At 41.5% G+C, this 23212-nt stretch overlaps 1 protein-coding gene across 1 annotated transcript in view; it reads left to right on the top strand.

Annotated features, from left to right (window-relative positions):
* Positions 1 to 4897: 4897 nt before the first annotated feature.
* The window catches only part of ROR1 (receptor tyrosine kinase like orphan receptor 1), a 127010-nt gene continuing 108695 nt past the window's right edge, over positions 4898 to 23212 (top strand). Inside the window, exons 1-2 of the mRNA XM_008690779.2 lie at positions 4898 to 5326; positions 5995 to 6025. Coding sequence (XP_008689001.1) covers positions 4903 to 5326; positions 5995 to 6025 — 455 coding nt within the window. The 5' untranslated portion in view covers positions 4898 to 4902. The remainder of the gene's footprint in view (positions 5327 to 5994; positions 6026 to 23212) is intronic.

Raw genomic sequence — 23212 nt, 5'->3', positions numbered from 1 at the left:
GTTCTGGGAAGAGAATGGATTGTAGCCAGGGGCTTGTTAACAACAAGACTGATAGTAATGATGCAGACATGCGTTTTTATTTTATTTTATTCCAGTCACAAAATGCTTTCATGTTGTTTAGGCCAAATGTTGTTCTGATGCTTCTAGTCTTTGCCAAACTGAGGACCAGGCCATTTGCTTGTTCGAAGTGAGCCGCTACAGATGGCAAACAAATTTGCACATTATTCTTTATTGGTAAAAAGTTAGAACCAAATTCCCTGTGTTTGTGGCAGGGCTCCTTTGCTCAGTAAACACAAAGATTTGTTTACATTTCCTTTGTTCTCTCTGGACATATACTGCTTGGGCCAGCTACTACACCGATTTCAAGATACCCCGTAGTTCTCATTTTTGTTTTTAGGTGGGTATTATGTAGCTTCGTGGACAAGTTAACCAACTCTTGCCTGCAGTGTATCAGCTATGTGATCTCAGGCAGGTGACTTCACCCCTCAGGTGTTCTTTTCTGTAAAATCAAGACTGGACTTTGTCTGGAAACCAATCAGCTGGATGAATAATCATTCCCTACTTTTAGGAATAAGATATTTATGAGAAAAAGAAAAAGGGGTGCCTGGGTGGCTCAGTTGGTTAAGCGTCTGACTTTGGCTCAAGTTATGAGCCCAAGATCCTGGGATCAAGTCCCACATCAGGCTCCCTGCTCTTTGGGAAGCCTGCTTCTCCCTCTCCCTCTCCCTCTGTGTGTATGCCCACTCTCTCTCAAATAAATAAATAAAATCTTTAAAAAAAAAACCCAAAACGTTGGCCATCGATTGGCTAATGCAAAGGGCACATATACTTAAAAAAAAAGGGAGAAAGAAAGAAAGAAAGAAAGAAAGAAAGAAAGAAAGAAAGAAAAAAGAAAAGAATACGCTAATGAAATAACAGAAATTCACATGCTACTTGCTCTGTTCCAGAGCCTATTCCAAGCACTTGCCATGTGTTAATTCATTTCGTCCTTGAAATAGCCCTATGAGGAGGATACAACCAGTATACTCATCTCACAGATAACAAAACTAAGACTCAAGCTCACACCGCTGATAAGGAGCAGAACCAGGGCATGAATTCAGGCATTCTGGTGCCAGAGTCTGTGAGGGTTGATTTTGTATGTTAGATCAGCCCTTACTAATTTGTTTTCAATCAATCTGAATACATCTTCAGAAGGTAATTGAAAAACTACCCCCACGTTATAGAACTCTCTGGTTCTTGGCTAATTTATGTTCTTAGAAGAAAAAACTTGAAGCTCTGTATGCCTATGATTATGGTATCATGCAAAGTCACTGGAGTTGGGAGTCAAAGAAATTGTTTAAATGCCAGCTCACCCTTTTAGGTGATATGTATGTGCACTTGGCCACAGAGCTTGCTGGACTTTGGCTGCAACCACCTGTTGGAGAAAACTAAAGAGAAGAAGTAGAAGTGACTTTGCTTTTTGACTAAAGCTCAGCAGGTGATGTTAACCCCTGAGTCATGCACCCGGCAGCTGTCATCCTGGCCTCTGGGAGTGAGGCTTGGTGTTGGTTAGCTTCAATATTGAAAGAAGGTAGGGGACGCCTGGGTGGCTCAGTCCATTGAGCGTCTGACTCTTGTTTTCAGCTCAGGTCATGACCTCAGGGCCGTGGAATTGAGCCCCACGTTGGGCTTTAGGCTCTGCAGTCAGTGGGGAGTCTGCTTGAGACTCTCTCCCTCTTCCTTTAGCCCTCTCCCCCATCTCTCTCACATAAATAAATAAATCTTTAAAAAAATTTTTTTAAAAAGGAGAAGGGCCTGCCAAGGGATAGGCAGAGGAATTGGAATCCCAATATATCAGGTCAGGTGAGTTACCTGGCTTCTGGAGGGAAACTAGAACACCAGCTAAAGCTTAGACCCATTAGCTAGACAATTGTGACTGGAGTTAGGGGCAGATCACAGCCCTGTGGGAAGTGGGTGTATGTCCCCAGCTTGCTCTTTTTTTAGGGAAGAAACTCAGATTCTGTCTCCACCCCTCAATGGGGCTCGAGTTGCCCAAGCAGTCTGGCAGAATGGAAAGAGCTAGGTTTTGGAGTCCCAAAAGATCTGGATTGGACCTCAGTTCAGCCATGTGGCCTTGGACAAGTCACTTAACTTCTCTGATCGTAGGTCTCCTCGTTGTAAAGCAGTGATAACAGTTCCCGCCTTGTGGGGTTATTGAGCGAGTGAGTACTGTAGTAAAGCCCCTGGCATATTGTAGGATTCTAACTAGTCTATCTGTGCACACTACTGTATTGGCGTATTGGCTCACCTGGACTTTGTGCTTGGCTGAGCCTGAGAACTGAAGGCTGCTGGTGCTGGAGGCTTTGGGCGCAATGTGCAGTGGGATCCCTGAGAGACCATGGGCCTGGTCAGTGTACATCTGAGATGCGATTTCCTCATTGTGATAATTAATGCACCGTTCCCACTTTACCAGATTGTTAGAGGAGAACGCGAGACTGAGTAACCTGAAATATACAAAAATTGTTATTATTATAAAAAGAATTGCAGTAACATTGATTAACATTTTGAGTGTTTACTTTTTTGCCCAATACTAGTTTAAGTGCCTCCCATGTGTCATCCAATTTAATTTTAATCCTCTAACAGTTTTGCCTGGTAGCGTCCTATTTGTTATTTCTATTTTTCAGTTAAACTGAGGTACCCAGAGGTTAAGAAACTTGCCTAGGGTCACTCAGAATTGAAGGCTGACCCGGGATTCAAACCCAGTTAGTTTAGCTCCAGAACCTACCCAATGGAGTATTAATCACTATGCTTATATTGGCATTGCTATTTCTTTGCTTCTTTTCTACTGAGGATACATAGTTAGCCGTTCTCTGTGTAGGAGACGGGACTGTGAGGCCATGATGGCAGCTCCATCAAGCCACCTGTTCGTTAGTGTCTCTACTCTGTGGGCACACCTCAAATGAATTAGGAACACATGTGCTTCTATCTATGAGCAAAAACATTCATAGATTGAGTATATATGTATATAGATTATAGAAACAAGTTCAGAGATGAAGATCAGAATATAAATGGAAAGAAGCAAGACATTTGCAAAATAATTTATGCGCTCATGATTGCATTGTGAAAGATAATTATTCATTGGTTTAAGTGGGATGAAAAGTGTCATTATAGTAACACAGTGAGTGATAAGTCATACTTAATCTGTTTTCTACCACTCAAATAAGGTAAATGTCATTCACGTGTGACATTCTCCTATGGGGCTGCCCAGACTTTGACATTTCTCCCCAGTCTTTTTGTGGAAAATTAAGGTACATAATGAATTATTTATTTCTGGCATTTATGAACGCATTTTATAGGAATTTGGGTGCTTAAATTAGCCACTTAGATCTCTCCCCAAAAAAGGTTATTTTTCAACAAAGTTCCATTAAATTCAACAAATTTACTATGCTTTGCCTATGCTCTACCGTACGGTAGCTATTAGCCACATGTGGCTGTTAAAATTTAAAATTTAAAAATTCAGTTCTTCAGTTGCTCTAGTTACATATCATGTGCTCAGTAGCTCACCTGTAGCTGGTGGCTGCAATTTAGACAATGCAGATTATAGAACATTTCCATCATTACAGAAAGTTCTATTGTACAATGCTGCTAGATGGTAGGATACACTAAAGATACAATGATGACCAAAACATTCTAGATGCCTGCCCTTATGGGCATATAGTCCTGCAGAGAGGACAGCTGCTTAACAAGCCATCCCAGGTTGGGGGTCAGGGAAGGACAGAAGGCAATGGGAGGGCATGGCAGGGGAGATCTACCAGAGCATGGGTGGTCAGGGCAAATGACACAAAGAAAACTCCTTATACACGAACAACAGACCAGTTTTTAAAAAAATATATTGAACTTAATTTTTTAAATAGTAAATTATTTTCTCTGTAACTGGATTCTGCAACTAATATCAATATGAGATTTAAAATATATTATTGAAGAATAAACTTAAGTAAAATGTATTTCATTATTAAAATAAAGAAATCCCTTAAAAAGCCAAAGGCAAAATGTACATACAGTATGATTCCATTTATGTGCAATTCTAGAACAGACAAAATTAGTCTATGATGATAGAAATCAGAACTGCAGTTGCCTAGAATGGAGATGGGGGTGCAGGTGGAAGCAAGGATTGACTACAGAGGATCTTAGGGGTACTTTTGGGGACATTGAGGATGCTCTCTATCTTGGTAGGAGCATTGGTTACATGGATATATGCATTTGTCAACACTTATATCATCACTGGCGGGAAGATTTTCAGCATCCTTCCTGATCTTGTGCTATGTGGATATAAATATGTTGCTCCTACTCTTCCAGTCTTCTATGCTTTCTTTCTTATCAAAAGTGGACAAGCTGGGGGGGGCGCCTGGGTAGCGCAGTCGTTAAGTGTCTGCCTTCAGCTCGGGGCGTGATCCTGGCGTTCCGGGATCGAGTCCCACATCGGGCTCCTCCGCTGGGAGCCTGCTTCCTCCTCTCCCACTCCCCCTGCTTGTGTTCCCTCTCTCGCTGGCTGTCTCTCTGTCAAATAAATGAATAAAAATCTTTAAAAAAAAAAAAAAGTGGACAAGCTGGAAGGAGCTTTGCCAGAATGTTAAGAATGGTGTCATTTTGGGGTGGAAAGATTTGAGGTGAATTTTGCAGCTTTTTCTTCTTCAAGGTATTGTTTGAATCTGTAACAAGGACTGTATATTTTTCTTATACCTGGAAACATAAAATCTCATTCTGTCTTGGCTTAGAAAGTACATTTACTTATCCATGGGTTACCATATAGTCATTTGAAAACTTCGGGTTTTAAACGATGGTTGGTAACAAGTTTCCTTGTAAGCAGCAGGCTCTGTGGGTGATTGTTCCGCAGTCACGGGGTCTCGGTAAATGTATAATTTCATGCCTGGTCTGCCTCCCTGCCTCTCTTGTGCAGTCCCTCTGTGGTCCTGGGGCACACTGGAGTGGATTGGGGTTGCTCGAAGGTACTCATTAGCTGTCTGCCCCTCTCACCTGCCTCCTTCACCTGTCCTCACAGATTCTTACCTGACCCTCGATGAACCGATGAATAACATCACCACGTCCCTGGGGCAGACAGCTGAGCTGCACTGCAAAGTCTCTGGGAATCCATCTCCCACCATCCGCTGGTTCAAAAATGACGCACCTGTGGTTCAGGAGCCCCGGAGGATCTCCTTTCGGGCAACCAACTATGGCTCCAGGCTGCGGATTAGGAACCTTGACACCACAGACACAGGCTACTTCCAGTGCGTGGCAACAAATGGCAAGAAAGTAGTTTCTACCACTGGAGTCTTGTTCGTCAAGTTTGGTAAGCCACCTTCTACTGGGGATGGCCTTTGGCCCTCAGCATCCACGGGAGTGAGGAGGGAGGGATGCACACATACTGAAAATGTCCTATGTGCCCAGAAACTGGGACAGTTTCTAAAGCTGGTACAGTTGTACCCATTTTACAGCTAAGTAAACCAAGGCCTGCAGTTAAGGACCATGTGCAGGGTTGTCCAGCTAGTAAATAGCAGAGCAGGGGCAGAGTCCAGATCTGTCTGACCCCACAGCCCTGCTCTAAACCACCATGCCAGTGAGAGAGAAGATGGAAAGGTCTGCAGTAGGTATGCCCCTTGTCTGTCCAGCTGCCATCCAAGATCCCTCCTGTCTCGATCAGTGTGCTCCTGTGACCGCTCAGCCTCCCCCTGCAAACCCCCTGCACGGCGTGAGGATGCCTACTGTAGTGACTCATTTGTCAGCACTTATGCTAGCATTTTCCAGGCCCTGAACTGTGGGCTCTAGACAGGTTCTCACTGGTACGTTTTTTTGTAGAGGTGATTGTGGGGGAACTGAAACAAAATAATAAATCCCAGAAAAACAAATATCACCTCAGGGTGGTTGAGTACTTTAATCTGTAACAGTTTGACTGTACCCACGCTCACCCTCCAGTAACCCAGCCTGACTGTTTCTTTTGTTTTCCTTTCATTTTTCCAGGCCCTCCTCCCACCGCAAGTCCAGGATCCTCGTAAGTACTTTTATCTCCCTTCTTGTCACTTCTAAGTGTTTCTCCAGAGGTTTCTAGGGCAAAGGCAATGTTGTCCTCTGCTTGGGCCAAAACGCTGTTTCCAGATTTCATTCCATGTTGCCCTACCCTCATTCCATTTTGCTTTTTCTCTGATACGAAGATTCACAAGAGACCAGCACTGGCACTCACCTCAAGGGTGGTCTCGTTGATTCTGAACATGCTGATGAAAGCGAAAATCTACTTACGTTTTCTATTTTAAAATCAATCTAACACTTAGTTACGACAATGGATTCGGTCAAATCAAACAAAAACTGGTAACAGCGCTGGGTTAGGCCTGGAGCCTGAAAGGATCTCTTCTGTGTTTCTGCAAGCATTGCATTCCTGATGCTCTAGTTACTGAACAACCCAACAGTTAGGCCATCACTTTATTTGTATCCCCTTTAAAAACTCAGAGGCAGAAGTTCTGACTCACGTAGGGGAGGGAAGAAAGCCCTGTGCCGGGACTGAGAGTTACAGGGGTTTGATTCATTTTGAGTCCTTTGTTACTGGAGTCTAAAGACCCCATTTCTTAAAGTGATACGATTTGTGCTGCATTTGTCCTTTCCTCTGGCCAAGGGGTTCTCTTCCTTTGCTGTAGGAGCATCCACTTGGGGCATTTTTCTTTATGTATATTTTTATTTGGGGGATAAGAGCCTTTTATTAAAACCTTCGCTCTGCAAGAAAATATATTCCATATTTTGTAGACCTCGGCAGTAAAATTCCCTGGGCTCGACCACAAGAGCATCAGAATGTCTGACCCATACGACACCACGGCAAACATAACAGCCACCGAATTTGCTCTAATCCCCTCTGTGCCACTTAATTACAGTGTGGGATATTTTAATATATTTGTGTGTGCCTGGAGGGCCCAGTGGCCCACAGTCCCATTAATAAAACAGGTAATGGGTAAAAATAAACATTGGCCTTCAGCCACCCCGTTCTGCTATTTCGTCAGCCGATTAAAGGCAACTGTAAAAGAGCCTTTAAAATCACCCAAGTGCTAATTGCATTCTACTTATCTAGGTAGAAAATGTTGATTGATCTTAAAACAGGTCAGAAACTTGGTCACTCCGCTTTGCATTGTTGAAGTTAATTTTTTTTTAATGATCTCGCTATTGGTCGATATGTGGAATCCTTTTGAAGTCTTCTTTAAACAAAGATTAAAACTTTCGTTACTTGCTGTAAAAATGCTTCCCACCCTGGTGCCTTATTTGTTCCTGTTAATCTGTGTTTCAAATGTGGCAGATAATCTGCATTTGAGGTGGATGAATGCGGTCCACTAATCTGCCTTTACTATGAAGCCCTGGGCTCTTGACATTCTGACTGTTGTATTTGCATCAGAGAATTCCTTTTTTATTATCAAAATTATTTTTAAACACTTCTATGTCCTTACTTCTTGAAGTTTTCATTCTTCCTTTGCTACCATCTTTCTGATGAGCCCAGTCGGAGTATCTCATGGTTTTTAATTTTATACAGAGATAGTATACGGCTTTCGTGAGCTGATGTCTACTGAGAGGATATTGATATCCTTAAAGATGCTCAGTCGCAGCTAACAGCATCCTTTGATGTCAGGCCCCTCTGTTTCATGTTAGCCGTCTGATTATCCATCAGATTAGTCAGCAAGAGCATGAAATGTATAGATAGTTGGCATGTTTGCTTAGAGGGAACTATAGTAAAATACAACTGAAATTGGAAATCCCATGGGGCCTTTTGCAGGTCGATCTTCACCCTTATTTGGACATTGATAGTGGCATTTTCCTTTTCTTTTTTTAAAAGATTTATTTATTTATTTGAGACAGAGAGAGCACACGCTCGCACATGGGGAAGGGGCAAGGGGAAAGGGAGGGAGAGAATCTCAAGCAGACTCCCCACTGAGCTCAGAGACAGACTCAGGCTTGATCCCAGGTCCCTGAGATCATGACCTGAGCTGAAGTCAAGAGTCAGACGCATAACCAACTAAGCCACCCAGGCACCCCACCAGTTGGAGGGTTTTTTAAAATTTTATTATTGTGTTCAGTTAGCCCAGTTGGCATTTTGATGCACTTTTTTCTCTTTCCCTTAGAAAACAGTGACCTATCCTACTTTTTCTATTTTCTCTGCTGCCACCACTTAACCCTGTTCCTAAGAGTTCTTCTCTAACCGAGACTAATTCCCAGATAGAATGCTAGTCTCCTTTCTCTATCCTCATGGCCCCCAGCAAGCAGGCAAACCCCACAAGAGGACTGGTAGAACGTGACAAAATGATAGCCACGGTGACTATCGAAGATTTGGGGATTGCTCTGCAAGCCTTTTCTCAAGCTGCACCATCTTTTTTCCAAGGTAGGAGTGAAGTGTAGCTGTCACATCGCTCTGTTTACTTGAGGGTAGCACAGCAGAGTTACTGCAAAGGAATGCAGTGCAAGCCCATGACACAGGCCTAGCGTTTGGAATGGTGAAATGTATTAGGTTTAGGAAACCTGGTGAGAGCCAAGTGCCATTTGAGACCACAGAGCCACATAACCCCCAACTGAGAAGGTCTTGGAGGGTCCCTGAGACAATGGCCCAGGGAGGCAAAGGTGGTGAGACACTTGTCACTCCTCCTGGGGACTACGTCAGGTTTCCACATGAAGCTTACAGAATGGCATTTTAGGATGTAGTAGGAGCAAGTCTGAGACGTTAGTTTGGCTTCTGTTCATAGCTTCAGGCTTTGTATCTTCTGTCATTGTTGGGTCCTGGCCCACCCCTGACAATGATTAGGGCCTGGGGCATGAGTACAAGCCAAGGCCCACATACCGCACGTCTAAATATTTAAAGTTATAAATCAAGCTAGCAAACTGTTACATGAAATATGTTCTGTCCTCCCACATTGACAAATATACCTTCATAATGACAAAATCAAAAAATACTTAGAAAGTTATGGTTTGTATATGACTAAAAGCCAAGAACTATCAAAAATGACTACTTTAATCATTATTATGCTTGTCTGGGTGTTCTGTTCATGGCCAGAGACATTTTATATATAGAGATATAGATATAGATATAGATATATACATATATATCTATATCTATATATACATACATGATGCATAGATTGTTATATATTAGTTCCATTAAAATTTTTTTATTGCCTTCAGTTCAGCAAAATGACTACCTTGTTGTTTTACACAGATTTTTTTTTTAAAGATTATTTATTTATTTATTCGACAGGATAGAGACAGCCAGCGAGAGAGGGAACACAAGCAGGGGGAGTGGGAGAGGAAGAAGCAGGCTTATAGTGGAGGAGCCTGATGCGGGGCTCGATCCCACAACGCCGGGATCACGCCCTGAGCCGAAGGCAGACGCCCAACCGCTGTGCCACCCAGGCGCCCCTACACAGATTTTTTTACAAGATTTTAGCATGTATTCTTTTGACAAGAACCCCAAATTAGACAAATTTTCTTGAGTTGTTGTAATTTTTACTTTTTAAAACTAATTTTAATTTGAACAAACTGTACTCCTCTGAGCCAGTAGCAGCTATAATTATCAATGAAACTCCTAAAGCAATAGTTCAATTTGCGAACAATTACAGCAAATGAACTAAGAACTTTAGATATCATATTCAAATACAACAATGGGGTCATGTGATAAATAATCACACAATATTTCACAACATATTATGAAATAATATAACCTATATTATATACATTATATATATTATATATTATCACATAATATATATGGGGTCATGATAAGTAATCACATGATATTGTATAATATATTATAAAATATTATGTATCATATTATTATAAAATATGATTTCATCATATGAATCAGCATCACGCTTCACATATTATCCTATACATGCACAAATTTAAGAACAATATGAATTGCTTAATATATTAGTTTTCTACAGCTGCTATTACAAAGAGTACTGAGTTGACTTAAACAACAGAAAGTTATTGTCTTACAGGTCTAGGCGCTAGAAATCCTAGATCAAGATGTTGGCGGGTTAGTTCTTTCTGAAGTCTGTGAGGAGGATTTCTCTCTTCTTTTGGTGACTTGCCATTATTCTTTGGCTTGTTGATACATCATCTTGATTTCTGCCATGATATTTACAGGGCATTCTCCCTCCAAGTGCGCGTGTCTCCAGATTTCCCCTTTTTGTAATGACACCAGTCATAATGTATTAAGACCCACTCCAGTGACCTCATTTTAATTTAATTACATCTATAAAGACCCTATTTGCAAATAAGGTCACATTTTGAGGTCCTGGGGATTAGGACTTCAACATATGAATGTTGAGGGAACATAATTCAACTCATAACACTGACTATTGCGGAATTGTTCTCAGCCATGAGCATATAATCTTGCAAATATTATTCTTTTTTAAAAGATTTATTTATTTATTAGAGCGAGAGAGAGAGCAGGGGAGGGGCTGAGGGAGAGAGAGAGATAGAATCCCAAGCAGACTCCCCACTGAGCATGGAACCTGATCCCACAACCTATGAGATCATGACCTGAGCCAAAACCAAGAGTTGGATGCTTAACCAACTGAGCCACCCAGGCACCCCAATCTTGCAAATGTTATTTTAATTTGTAAGCGCTTTCAGAATATAAAGAAATATTAAGAAAAACAAGAAAATGGATGCTTGGTACTATTGGGAATGATAGTTTGTTGTGCAAGCATACACTGAGGAAGAATTTGACAAGTTGGTTCTCTTCTCTTACTGAAGTGCTTTTGCAACTGCAGTCCTTCCTGGGCTCCAAGCAGTGCCCAGCTCCTCCACTGGCAGTGATGCAACACACAGATCCTCATAGTATAGAATCACGCTTGCCTTCTACTCTAAGAACACAGGGCAAGAGGTGTAGAGAAGTGATCCCTGGGGCCGGATCGGTGTTAGTCACAGAGTATATATTTAAAGTTTCGGTTATACTGTGTCAGCACCGAGTGCCAGATCTCAAGAGGCAGAAGACCCCATGTGTATATTGAACTTATTTTCAGTGTGTTTGTTGTATGTAGGTCCAGGGCAGGGGCCCTTCTTTTTTTTTTAAATAACAGTTTTACTGGCATATAGTTCACATACCATAAAATTGACCATTTTAAAGTATAAGACTTTGTGTTTTTAATATATTCACAGAGTTTATAACCCTCACTGCTATCTTACTTTAGAACATTCTCGTCATCTCATAAAGAAACTCCTCTCATCCCCTGATAACTTCTAATCTACTTTATATCTCTATGAGTTTGCCTTTTCTAGATATTTCATATAAATAGAGTCATATGATTTGTCCTTTTGTGTCTGGCTCCTCTCACTTAGCATAATGGTTTAGGGATTTATTCATGTTACAGCATTCATCAGCACTTCATCCTTTTTATGCCTAGTTGAGAGATAAAACTCACCATCATAGTCTGCAACATTTCCTTGACTTTCAAGATTTTTTCAGGGGGAGCCATTCTGGGGCCCATTGCATTTTCATATGAACTTTAGGGTCAGTTTGTTAATTTCTGCCTAAAAGCCAGCTAGGGTTTTGATAAGGATTGCAATGAATCTGTAGATTAATTTGAGGAGTATAGTCATCTAAACAATATTAAATCTTCCAATTCATGAATTCGGTGTCTTTCCATTTATTAAATTTCTTTCAATGATGTTTTGTAGATGTCAATATTCAAGACTTTCTCCTTTTCTGTTAATTTTTTTTTTTTTTAAGAGAGGGAATGAGTTGGGGAAGGCGCAAAGGGAGAAAGAGAGAGAGAATCTTAAGCAGGCTCCATGCCCAGCACAGAGCCCAACACAGGGCTCGATCTCACAACGCTGAGATGTGACCTGAACCACAATAGGAGTCAGATGCTTAACTAACTGAACCAACCCAGGAGCCCCATCAGTTAAATTTATTTCTAATATTTTATTATTTTTCATGCTGTTAGAAACTGAATTGGTTTTTTTAAATTTCATGTTCAGATTATTCATTGCTACTCTATAGAGATAAAACTGATTTTTTTTTTAAGATTTTATTTATTTATTTGACAGAGATAGAGACAGCCAGCGAGAGAGGGAACACAAGCAGGGGGAGTGGGAGAGGAAGAAGCAGGCTCATAGCTGAGGAGCCTGATGTGGGGCTCGATCCCAGAACGCTGGGATCACACCCTGAACCGAAGGCAGACGCTTAACCGCTGTGCCACCCAGGCGCCCCATAAAACTGATTTTTTTGTACTGATCTTGTATTCTGCACCCTCGCTGAGCTCATTTATTTGCTCTAATAGGTTTTTTGTGGATTTCTTATGATTTTCTGTCTATAAGATCATGTCACCTGCGAATAGAGATTGTTTTACTTTTTCCTGTTCGATCTGTATGCTTTTTATTTATGTTTTCCAGCCTAATTACTGTGGCTAGAAACTTCAGTTAAATAGAAGTGGCAAGAGTGGACATTCTGGGCTTTTTCCTTATACTAAGAGGAAAACTTTTCTGATGCTAGCTGAGGGTTTTTCTTCAATGTCTTTATCAGATTGAGGAAGTTTTGTTCTTATTTTGTTGTGTGATTTTTTTATTACGAAAGGATGTTGAATTTTGTCAAATGTTTTTTCTATGTCTATTGAGAAGATCACTTTTTTTTAACTTTATTATATTAATGTGATCTATGCATTGATTGATTTTTTTATTTTAAACCGAGCTCACATTCCTAGAATAATTTCCATTTGGTCATGGTCTATACTTCCTTTTTATGTGTTGCTAGATTCCATTTACTGGCATTTTGTTGAGGAATTCTGTGTCTGTGTTTTTAAAAGATACTGGTCTGTACATTTTTTGTGAGTCTTTGTCTAGTTCTGATATCAGGATAATTCAGGCCTCTTAGAATGAGTTGGAAAGTATTCACTTGTCTTCTATTTTTTTAAGAGTTTGTGGATTTGTGTTAATTCTTCAAATGTTTGTGGTAGAGCTTACCAGTAAAGCCACTGGGCATGAACTTTTTTTTGTGGGAAGTTTCATAATTACTAATTCAACTTCTTTACTTGTTATAGGTCTATTCAGATTTTCTGTTTCTTCTTGAGTCAATTCCAGTAGTTTGTGTCTTTCTAGGAATTTATGTATTTCATCTGGATTATCTAAATTGTTGGCATAGAGCTGTTCATAGTTTTCCTTATTATTTCTTTACTTTCTATAAAATCAGTAGCGGTGTCCCTTCTTTCATTCCTGATTTTAGTAACTTATGTCTTCTTCTTTTTTTTTTTTTTTAAACTTTCTTTTTCTCTGGTCAGACTACCTAGTCTAGCTAAAGGTTATTCAATTTTGCTGAACTTTTTGAAGAACTATCTTTTATTGAAAACTGGACTTCTGTGTGTGTGTGTGTGTGTGTGTGTGTATAGTTGACCCACTGTTATATTAGCTTCAGGTGTTCAACTTAGTGATTGAACAAGTTTATACATTATGCTATGTTCACCACAAGTGTAGCTACCACTTGTCACCATACGATGCTATTGTAGTATCATTGACTATATTCTATATGCTGTGCCTTTTATTCCCACTATGTATTCATTCTGTACTGGAAGCCTGTGTCTCCCACTCCCCTTCATCCATTTTACCTCTGCCCCCTCCCCTTCCCCTCTTGTAACAATCAGTTTGTTCTCTGTATTTATAGGTCTGATTCTGCTTTTTGTTTATTCATTTGTTTGTTTTTAATTCCGCATATAAGTGAAATCATATGCCTTTCTCAGTCTGACTTATTTTATTTAGAATTATACTCTCTAGGTCCATCCATGTTGTCATAAATGGCATGATCTTAAGATTTTGAGCAACCTTTTTATGGCTGTGTGATATTTCATGTATGTATACCACTTCTTCCTTATCCATTTGTCTTTCAGTGGATGCTTAGGTTGCTTCCACATCTTGGCTATTTTATATAATGCTGCAATAAGCATAGGGTGCATATATGTTTTGGAATTAGTGTTTTCATTTTCTTTGGGTAAATACCCAGTAGTGGAATTACTGTATCATATGGTAATTTTTATGTTTTTGAGGAACCTCCATACTGTTTTCCACAGTGGCTGCACCAATTTATGTTCCCATCAACAGTGTACAAGGGTTCCTTTTTCTCCACATCCTTGCCAACATTTGTTATTTTTTGTCTTTTTGATTATAGCCATTTTAACAGGTGTGAAGTAATATCTCATTGTGGTTTTAATTTGCATTTCCCTGATGGTTAATGATGTTAAGAGCTTATCTTTTCATGTGTCTGTTGATCATCTATATGCTTTCTTTGGAAAAATGTCCTCTGCCCATGTTTTTAATTGGACTATTTGTGGGGTTTTGTTGTTGTTGTTGTTGTTGTTGTTTGTTTTTGGTTTTTTTGGTGTTGAGTTGTATAAGTTCTTTATATATTTTGGATATTAAACCCTTATCAGACATGTCATTTGCACATATCTTCTCCTGTTCAGCAGATTGTCTTTTTGTTCTGTTGATCATTCCTTCACTATGCAAGAGCTTTTTATTTTGATGCAGTCCCAACTATTTATCTTTGGCTTTGTTTCTCTTGCCTGAGGAGACAGGTCGAGAAAAATGTTGCAAGAGCCAATGTCAGAGAAATTACTGCCTGTATTCTCTTCTAGAATTTTCATGGTTTCAGGTCTCATATTTAGATCTTTAATCCATTTTGATTTTATTTTTTGTGTCTTAAAAAAGAAGCCGGTTTCATTCTTTTACATGTAGCTGTTCACTTTTTCCAGGACCATTTATTGAAGAATCTGTCTGTTCCCCATTGTATAATCTTGCCTCCTATGTCATAGATGAATTGACCATATAAATGTAGGTTTATTTCTGGGCTCTCTATTCTGTTCTATTGATCTGTGTGTCTATTTTTGTGCCATACCACAATGTTTTGATTACTACAGCTTTGTAGGATATTTTGAAATCTGAAATTGTGATACCTCCAGCTTTGTTTTCCTTTATCAAGATTACCTTGGCTTTTGGGGGTCTTTTGTGTGAAAATTGGACATTTAAATAATATAATATGGCAACTCAAATCAGATTGCCTCCCCTCTGATGTTGCTGTGTGCTATTGTTGCTGTTTAGTGACTTTCCTAGAACAATTCTGTATAGTCTATCTTCCCTATCATATATGGCTACTGAAGTCTTTGCTCAGTTTACTGATCAGCTAAGATAGGACAGATGACCTTAGACCGTGGGTCTCCCACCCTTGCCGAGGGGCTCCAGGTGTGTTTGGGACCATGCCTTCAGCAGCCCCGTAATTTTTAACACTGCCTTTGCTTCCATTTCATGCTTACGCAGTCTCACCTAGCCAGAGGTGAGGATTAGGGCTTCCTCGGGTCTCTCCTGGGCGTGCACATAGCCCCTCACGTGAACACATCCTTCTAACTCCCCAGAAATATGTTAGAGATTTTCAAAGCCCCCTGTGAACATCTTGTTCCTTCAATCTTCCCTTTGAGCTTTTGGGTTTTTTGGCCAGGCTCTTGTTTTTCCCAACTTGTATTGCTACCCCAGGCAACTATGAGTTTTTTTCAACAAATATCCTGGAGCTAGGGCTTTTCCCACTAAGAAGTTCTGAATCTAGTCAAATAAAGACAAGCCCTGTAAATAGGACTTTCCAGAATGCTGCTAGACAGATCAAATAGTGGCAATTCTCTAGAGCTGGGAATTTTGAGGCATTCCAATCCCCTCTGCCTCCTCCAGTGATTGCTAGGCTGTTGGTTTTCACAGCTGCTGTGGTGGTGGAGCTGCTGGTTTTCAAGGTTACCACAGAACTCAGGAGGGGGAAATTAGAATAGAGCATGTTAAAAATCCACAGGACTCTGTTCTTACCAAATTTTAGCCTTTTTTCTTGAATAAAGGCTCCTCAGAGTGTTGCAAGCCTTTGGCTAATTTCCAGAGTTCTGCAAATGTTGATTTTCACAATTTTTTGCTGGTATGCTCATTGCTTTAATGGAGGAACAGATTTTTAGAGGTCCTTACTGTCATTCCATATTTCCTTCCTCCCTCTCCTCCATGTCTAAGGACGATCCTGGGTGGGTGCTGTCTTCGAAGGCCTTCGAGGCCCAAAGGCATTGTTCCATTTGACCACCTCCCTTTGTTGAACTTCTTCCTCAGAACGAGGCAGTGTGCTGGGATTCTTTACAAACGTCACCTCTCTGTTTCAAGACCGCTCTCCAGGGAAGATGTTTTGATCCCCATATTATCAAAGATGCTCCACAAACACTAAACGGCTTTAACTGGACCTAGTTCATATCTAATTTCTTCAATTTTAATATTGTAGGGTCATTAAATTGAGTGAAGGAAGCACCAATATTATATTACTCGTGGTTGCTTTAGGTCTTCTGGTGTATATCTCGAGCTTTTTTTTTTTTTTTTTTTTTTTTAAGATTTTATTTATTTATTTGTTTGCCAGAGAAAGAAAGAGAGAGGGAGACAGCACAAGCAGGGGGAGCGGCAAGCGGAGGGAGAAGCTGGCTCCCCACTGAGCAAGGAGCCCGATGTGGGACTTGATCCCAGGACCCTGGCATCATGACCTGTGCCTTAACGACTGAGCCACCCAGGCGTCCCTATCTTGAGCTTTTTAATAGGCAAACAGATCCAATCCAACTAACACTAAACACCGATTCAGTTCAACAAATATTCGTTAATTACCTATAAAATGCCAGGCATTCAGCCAACCTCTATGGAAACTACAAAGACTGAACTTTGCCCTCAAACTACTTACCCAGTGTCCTGGGGCCACAAAAATGGGCCTTCCGTGGCATCAGTAGGTGCTTCCAAGCAGCCACCCACTCTTCTCCATCTCCCTACCACCTCCTCCTCTAAGCCACCATCATATCTCATTTGAAATTCTGGAACAGCCTTAGTACAAATTTACCTCCTTCCACCCTTGCTTCCTATGGGCTGTTTCTCATCACAGAAACCAGAGTGAGCTTTGAAAAATACCTTCTGCCCCGTTAAACCCTCTTCCCTGCCCAGGACTTTCCATGTCGAATAGATCCCCAAATCCTTGCCCTGGCCTGTAAGGCTCTCTGCCTACCTCTGTGACTGTCCCTTGTTCTACTCCCACCTTGATCATTCAACCCCCGTGCTCCTTGGATTCTCCAGGCTTGTTCTGCAGGCTGGAGGATTTCTGGGCTAGCAGTTCTTTCTGCCTGGAGGGCTTCGTTCTGAGATCTTTGCATGACTCAGTCTCTCTTGCTTTTGAGTTCTCACCTGAAATGTCACCTTCCTAGAAATGACCCGGAATCTACCATAGCTCCCAGTCACTTTCTATCATATAACTCTGTTTCATTTATATCAGGGTAGTTATCACCACTACAGAGGCTGCTTTTAGGCAAAAGGCTTGAGCCATGGAAACCTGAGTAAGGTAGAAGGGCCCTCGGTGACCGCGGGGCTGCATGCAAACAGGCTCTTTAGTGACCCACCTCAGAATAGCCATAGGCCCTCGCTGACCAATGGGCTACTCACAACCGGGCACAGGTACCAAAAAAGGAAAATTCCGTACATTCTCATACCTCCTCACTTCCCTTAACTATAGCTCTGTAACACTGCGTCTGGCAGGCAGTGTCTCCTTTGCTGTCCTGCCTGCTGCTCCCTTACGGTGTATTCAATAAACTTCTAGCTCCGTTGTTCTGCCTTGGGTGAATTCTTTTACCACCCACACAGCTGTCTGCTGTCCTCGTCAGATTGGGGTTGTACCAAAACTACCTAACACTGTCTTTTTTTATTCATTTGTTTATGTTTTTGCAAAATAAGCTTCATGAGCTCAGGACCTTGTCTGCTTCATATACCATTCTATCCCCAGTCTAAGAACGTAGCTAGCATTTAGTAAATATTCACTAGGAAGAAGGAAAGGAAAGGAGAGGAGAGGAGAGAAAGAAAGGGAGAGAAGGGGCAGGGAGAGGGAGGGAGGAATGAAGGAAGGAAGGAAGGGAGGGAGGGAAGGAGGAAAGGAGAACATCTGATTGTCCTCTGAGATGGTGAGGACAGGATCTATCTCTAGTATTGTCATTAGCAGTGATGAGACAATGAATATAGGGTACCTGACACCCAGTAGAATTCAGTAGGTATTCCTCAAGTGAATGAGATAATATTTATTGACTGACTGACTCCACTGTCTCACACACCTTATGACATATGAAAAATCCTAGCATGGAGCCTAATATATAAAGTTCAATGAATTTAAGTTGTACTTCTTTCTTTTCTTTCATCCTCTGTGAGATCTTGCAGAATCAGTCTGTAAAAGGGGCATGGTTAAAAAAAAAAACAAAGGTACCCATCTCATAGGGTTTTGTGAAGATTGAATGAAATAATGAGATGACGCATGTAAACTAGTACCGTGCCTAGCACATATTAGGAGCTTAATAATCTTGCCTGGCATCATCATCCTCATTGCTGCTATGTTTTAAATTGACTCATCATTGCTATTTGAGCTCAGAGGCTATACCTTCTTCCTGCCAGAGTCTTTCTAGACAACATTCCCTGCTGTGAACCCCAGCAAGAGACCTTGAAGCCTTTATTTCCTTTTCTCTTGTTGACCTTTGGCTGAAGTCCTTTTCTGCAGAAAGACAAAGTGACCAGCTTTTGATGAATTCTTTCCCTCTCTTATCTGCTTCCAAGTCTCAGCCACAGTGAAGAAGTGTAGCTGGGCGCTGGCCCAGCCCAGGAAGCGATAATGTAATTTTCAACTCAAGATAAACTCAAGGATAACTTTCAACGCAGCTACTCAGGCAGTCTAGGGGCGGAGGTGCCTTGCAGAGGAGAAACCAGGAAGTCACTCAGCAGCTGGCCCAGGAAACGGGGGGCCATTGCTCCAGTGAAGTAACTGACCTCCGTCTCTTCGTCAAACCGCTGGAGACTCAGTGCTCTGCAGAGAAGGGGCAGATAGAGGGAATGTGGAGAGATTAGATAAGAAGGATTTCCCAATCCCAGTAGGGGATAGATCCAAAAGCACAGAAGGTTGAGAAGCCAAACTCTCATATCCCAATCCACCCCCATCACTCAACAATTCCCACTGTATGAATGGGGTGTGGAAAGCTTCCAGTTAAAACGATACTTGTGAATATTGGCAAAGCTTATCTTTGTGTACAGGGCACATTTAAAGAGAGAAGAGGGAAGATAAGTTCTTGCTTTCTAGGAACACACATTCTGAAAGCTTGTCCACCAGGCCATGAGCTTCTCAGTCTACTTGTTAGTCGTGAAGGTACCTCCATAACTCACCCAGCACCTAGCACGTAGTAGATGCTCAACAAATGTGTTTAACTTGTACATTGAGAGTCTGTATTCTGAAATCTTTTCTCCACATATGACAAGGTTTTATTCACTTACTCAGCACGTTTTTATCAAGTGCCTTCTGTGCTCCAGGCCTCCGGTTCTTAGAAGCTTTTTTCAAGTCGTACAAGTGAGTGCCAAGCAGCAAACCAGTCTAAAAGTCCTCATTCTACATCATTTACAATTTCCCTTCCTGTGTTTATGAGTTTTAGTATCAGCTCCTGCTGTAAGTTACAGAGCAAGTACTTTTCAAGAAATGGAGAACATCTCTACCTCAACTCTGGCTGTGGGTGAACTAGAAAGCCCCAGGGGAATCAGAGTATGGTTCATTTCTCTTAGAAAGCTCCGAGTGTACAAATGAGTAATGAACCTGTATTCACAAATCACACACGTAAACCAGTTGTCCTTATTTTCCCATCAGCCTCCAGGGCCTACCAGTCAGGATCAAATTATAATGTGTACACAAGTCACCTGGGGATGTTGTTAAAATGCAGATTCTAAAGGCATAGGTCTGGCTTACGGCCTGATATTCTGCATCTCTTAAAACTTTCCCAGCAGGTACTGGTGCTGCTCGTCCACATATGTTGAGAAACAAAGGTCTAGAGAAAAGGTACCTATCTGGGTTCTAGTCTTTTCTGTGTCATTCACTAGCCAGTGACCCTGGACATATGGACCTCAGTTTTTTCTTTGCAAACCGAAAAGCTTGAGTTCAGTGCCATCTAAGAGTGCTTCTAATTCTAAACTTTATGACTCATTGACATTCAGTTTGTTAGTACCTTCATTATAGTAAGACCTCTTCAAGTTCTGAATTTCATGCAGTTTACCCTTGGGTTCTCTTTCTCTGCTTTAAGGTATTAATAGTCCTCTTTTATCTGTTTGTGCTTGCATGCTGCCCATTCTAAGCATGACATTATATAGTTAGATCAATCAGTGAGAACGATTTTACAGAGAATTCCCATGCAGGAACCCCACCCTCCACCACCACCAAATTTTGAACTGTATGGTATCATGTCTTCCTGGGTAAAGGGGAAGTAGCTACCTGCGGGCTGAGCACCTCTGTTTGAAATTAAGCAACGCGATCACAGCCGGAGGCATTGTGATGGGATGGTGGGTACAGCCCTCTGATGGCTTCACGTGGGTGTTTTGAAAACACTGGTCAGATGACCTTGATGCCTGACTGGCAGACCCTGCAGGCTGATGGGAAAATAAGGACACAGGTGTGCATGCATGACTTGTGAAGACAGGCTCATTTTTGATTTTTATACTCGTAGAGCTTTCTAAGAGAAACAACCAGCTCTTACAACAAACACAGTAAGTGACATGTTATGAATAATCTTGACTATGTGAAAAGGTCGGTGATGCTACTTGAAAGATCAGCAACAGATAGAAGCCACAGCCATGCCTAGACTGGAAGGACAAAGAGAAGAGGTGGTTTCACCAGAGCCCAGGGGTAGGGTTATCTGTGGAGGTTGGGATGTCGGTGAGCCTGTTCCTTGGTCACTGGAGCCATGGGAAGCTAGTCCTACTGATCACTTGAGGCAGAAAGAAGGTGGGGGAGACAACTTGGCTTCTCCCTTCCTTTCCGCTTCTAAAACACCAGCAAGCGCCTTCCGTTAAGGGAACTCTACAAGAAGCTTCTTGACACAGAAAACCTGAGAATTGAGCCTGCAGAAGTCACCTGTCCTGGGGATCCTGAGCAGAGCAGGGGGAGGGCAAGGAATGAATCTAAGTACAAACAGGACCAGCACCTGTGTCAATACCCCACACTGATTTTGCCACCAGAAAGCTAGGGTGTAGGCGGGCTGGAAGGAAACTGTGAGCGAAAAAGCATGTATTCATCATTGCTCTTCTTGTCTAGTCTGTGGGTAGAACCATCTAGTGAACAATTTGGGTTGTAGAACTGGGAACAAGGACAGAGATCAGAACTGAAAAGGTAGACATGATGGTCACTTTGCCCAAGTGAATGGGCAAAGCTTTGAAGAGGCTGAGATTCCCAAGAAGTTGTAAAATGGGACAAGAATAAGATCTCTTATATTTGTATGACTATTTATAATTTTCAGAACTTTTTTTCATGTTTTTTGATCTTACAGCATCTGATAGTTTTGTCAAGGTAGCCTGCTGTTTTTCCTCTCTAGAGAAATGGGAAAATTGATAAATGATCATCCCTGTGCTCTTTCTTATCATTACAGGTTCTTTTTAATTGTGTAGAGGGGTGCTTTGCGTCTATAACTCAATATTTATGAACTCCTGGTGGCTAAAAACAAGGACAGAAAACTTGTTCTGAAATTTGCTTCTCGGGACTCTAAAGATAGAATTTGTTAAGTGGTAAACACTAAGTGCTGTTCTGTGCCATATATCTTTATAAAACCTTGCCCAAGGATGAACTCATTGAATCCTTTGAGGTAGACACTTTAATTTCCCATTGTACAGATTAAGTAAGTTGCTGTCTTAGTTTGGGCTGGGGTACCGAAGTACCATAGACTGAGTGGCTTATCAACAACAGAAATCTATTTCTTACTGTTCTGGAGGCTGGAAATTTGTGATCTGGGTGCCAGCATGGTTGCATTCTTATGAGAGTCCTTTTCCAGGTTGTAGACAGTCTTCTTGTTGTATGCTTACATGGCCAAATAAGGGAGTTCTCTGGGTCCCTTTTATAAGGGCATTAATCCCATTTCTGAGGGCTCCACCCTCATGACCTAATACCTCTCAAAGGCCCCACCTCCTAACACTATCACGGTGTGGATCAGTTTTCAACATAAATGGGGGGGCAGGGGAGGGGCAGGAGAATGCCATAAATTGTGGTGCCACATATATTCAGCCAATGCACTCAACTTAAGGAGACTCAGCTAGCCAGGGATGAAGCTTCAATCCGAGCCCAGGCAGGTAGACTCCAGGGCTCAGGCTTTAGCCAGTCTGATTTATTGCCTCCTCTCTTGGGGAGACAATCAATTGATGAGCTCTTACATGAATTACACATGAGTTACATTACGTGTTCGATGGCTAAAAGGACTCACAGCACTCAAACAGTTTATATATTCATGGAGCAGTTTTATTACAGGCTAGGAATACAGCACAGCAAGAGCAAGAGATAGGTAGACAGTGCAAGGGATTCAGAGATCTCAGGTGCAAGCTTTCTCCCCCTACACCTGGATCGCCCAGGACACCCTTTGTCTGCAGGTCTTGAACTCTGCTGGCATGCATGTGAAGCACCTGGGTACCAAGAAGTCCAGTCAGGTCGTAGTGGAGGTCTCATAGTGAGCTGGTGACATAGGCACATGCCACCTGTGTGACAGGATGCCACTGAAACCAGGTGCAAATTATAAATCCTATTATTATTACCAAATAATGCTAACCAGCTGATACATCCTGACCTAACTAACTCGTGAACTCATGGAACATCATTTATCTTTAGTAAATACATTCCATAGTGATTGCCAATGGTTGGTGGCTCTGCAGGTGAGTCCGGGGTCAATTTAGGTCACCAGAGTTTAGCCCATGCCATTAACCCTCTTGCCTTTTCTTAGTGAGTAGGTCAGGAACCTACTCTTAGAACTCAAGACAATGAAGTAACCCAAATGCAAATGCTTGCCTTTGGGATGGGAAGTGTTCTATAGATAATGGAAAAGCTATCATGGATCTGTTGTTAAAAACATCTGTTACTTCAGCAGATGGTCTAGTATTTTTGTGGCTGACTTCTAATGCCCCTACCCTCTGCTAATTATTCTAAGACTAGGCTGGGTAGATGTTCTATGTGCTCACATGAAACCCTAACTTTCTCTGAAGGCCGTTAGAATATAATATGCTGAGTGCTCTGATATTTCTGTGTCTCCAGAACAGTGTTGCCCATAGAAACAATGCAAGTCATATAAGTAATTTTTTTTTTAAAGATTTTATTTATTTATTCAACAGAGATAGAGACAGCCAGCGAGAGAGG

The sequence above is a fragment of the Ursus maritimus genome, unplaced genomic scaffold, assembly GCF_017311325.1.
Source record: "Ursus maritimus isolate PB19 unplaced genomic scaffold, ASM1731132v1 scaffold_12, whole genome shotgun sequence".
NCBI lineage: Eukaryota > Metazoa > Chordata > Mammalia > Carnivora > Ursidae > Ursus > Ursus maritimus.
Note: the sequence above shows the minus strand (reverse complement) of the source record. Positions and strands in the feature narration are given on the sequence as shown.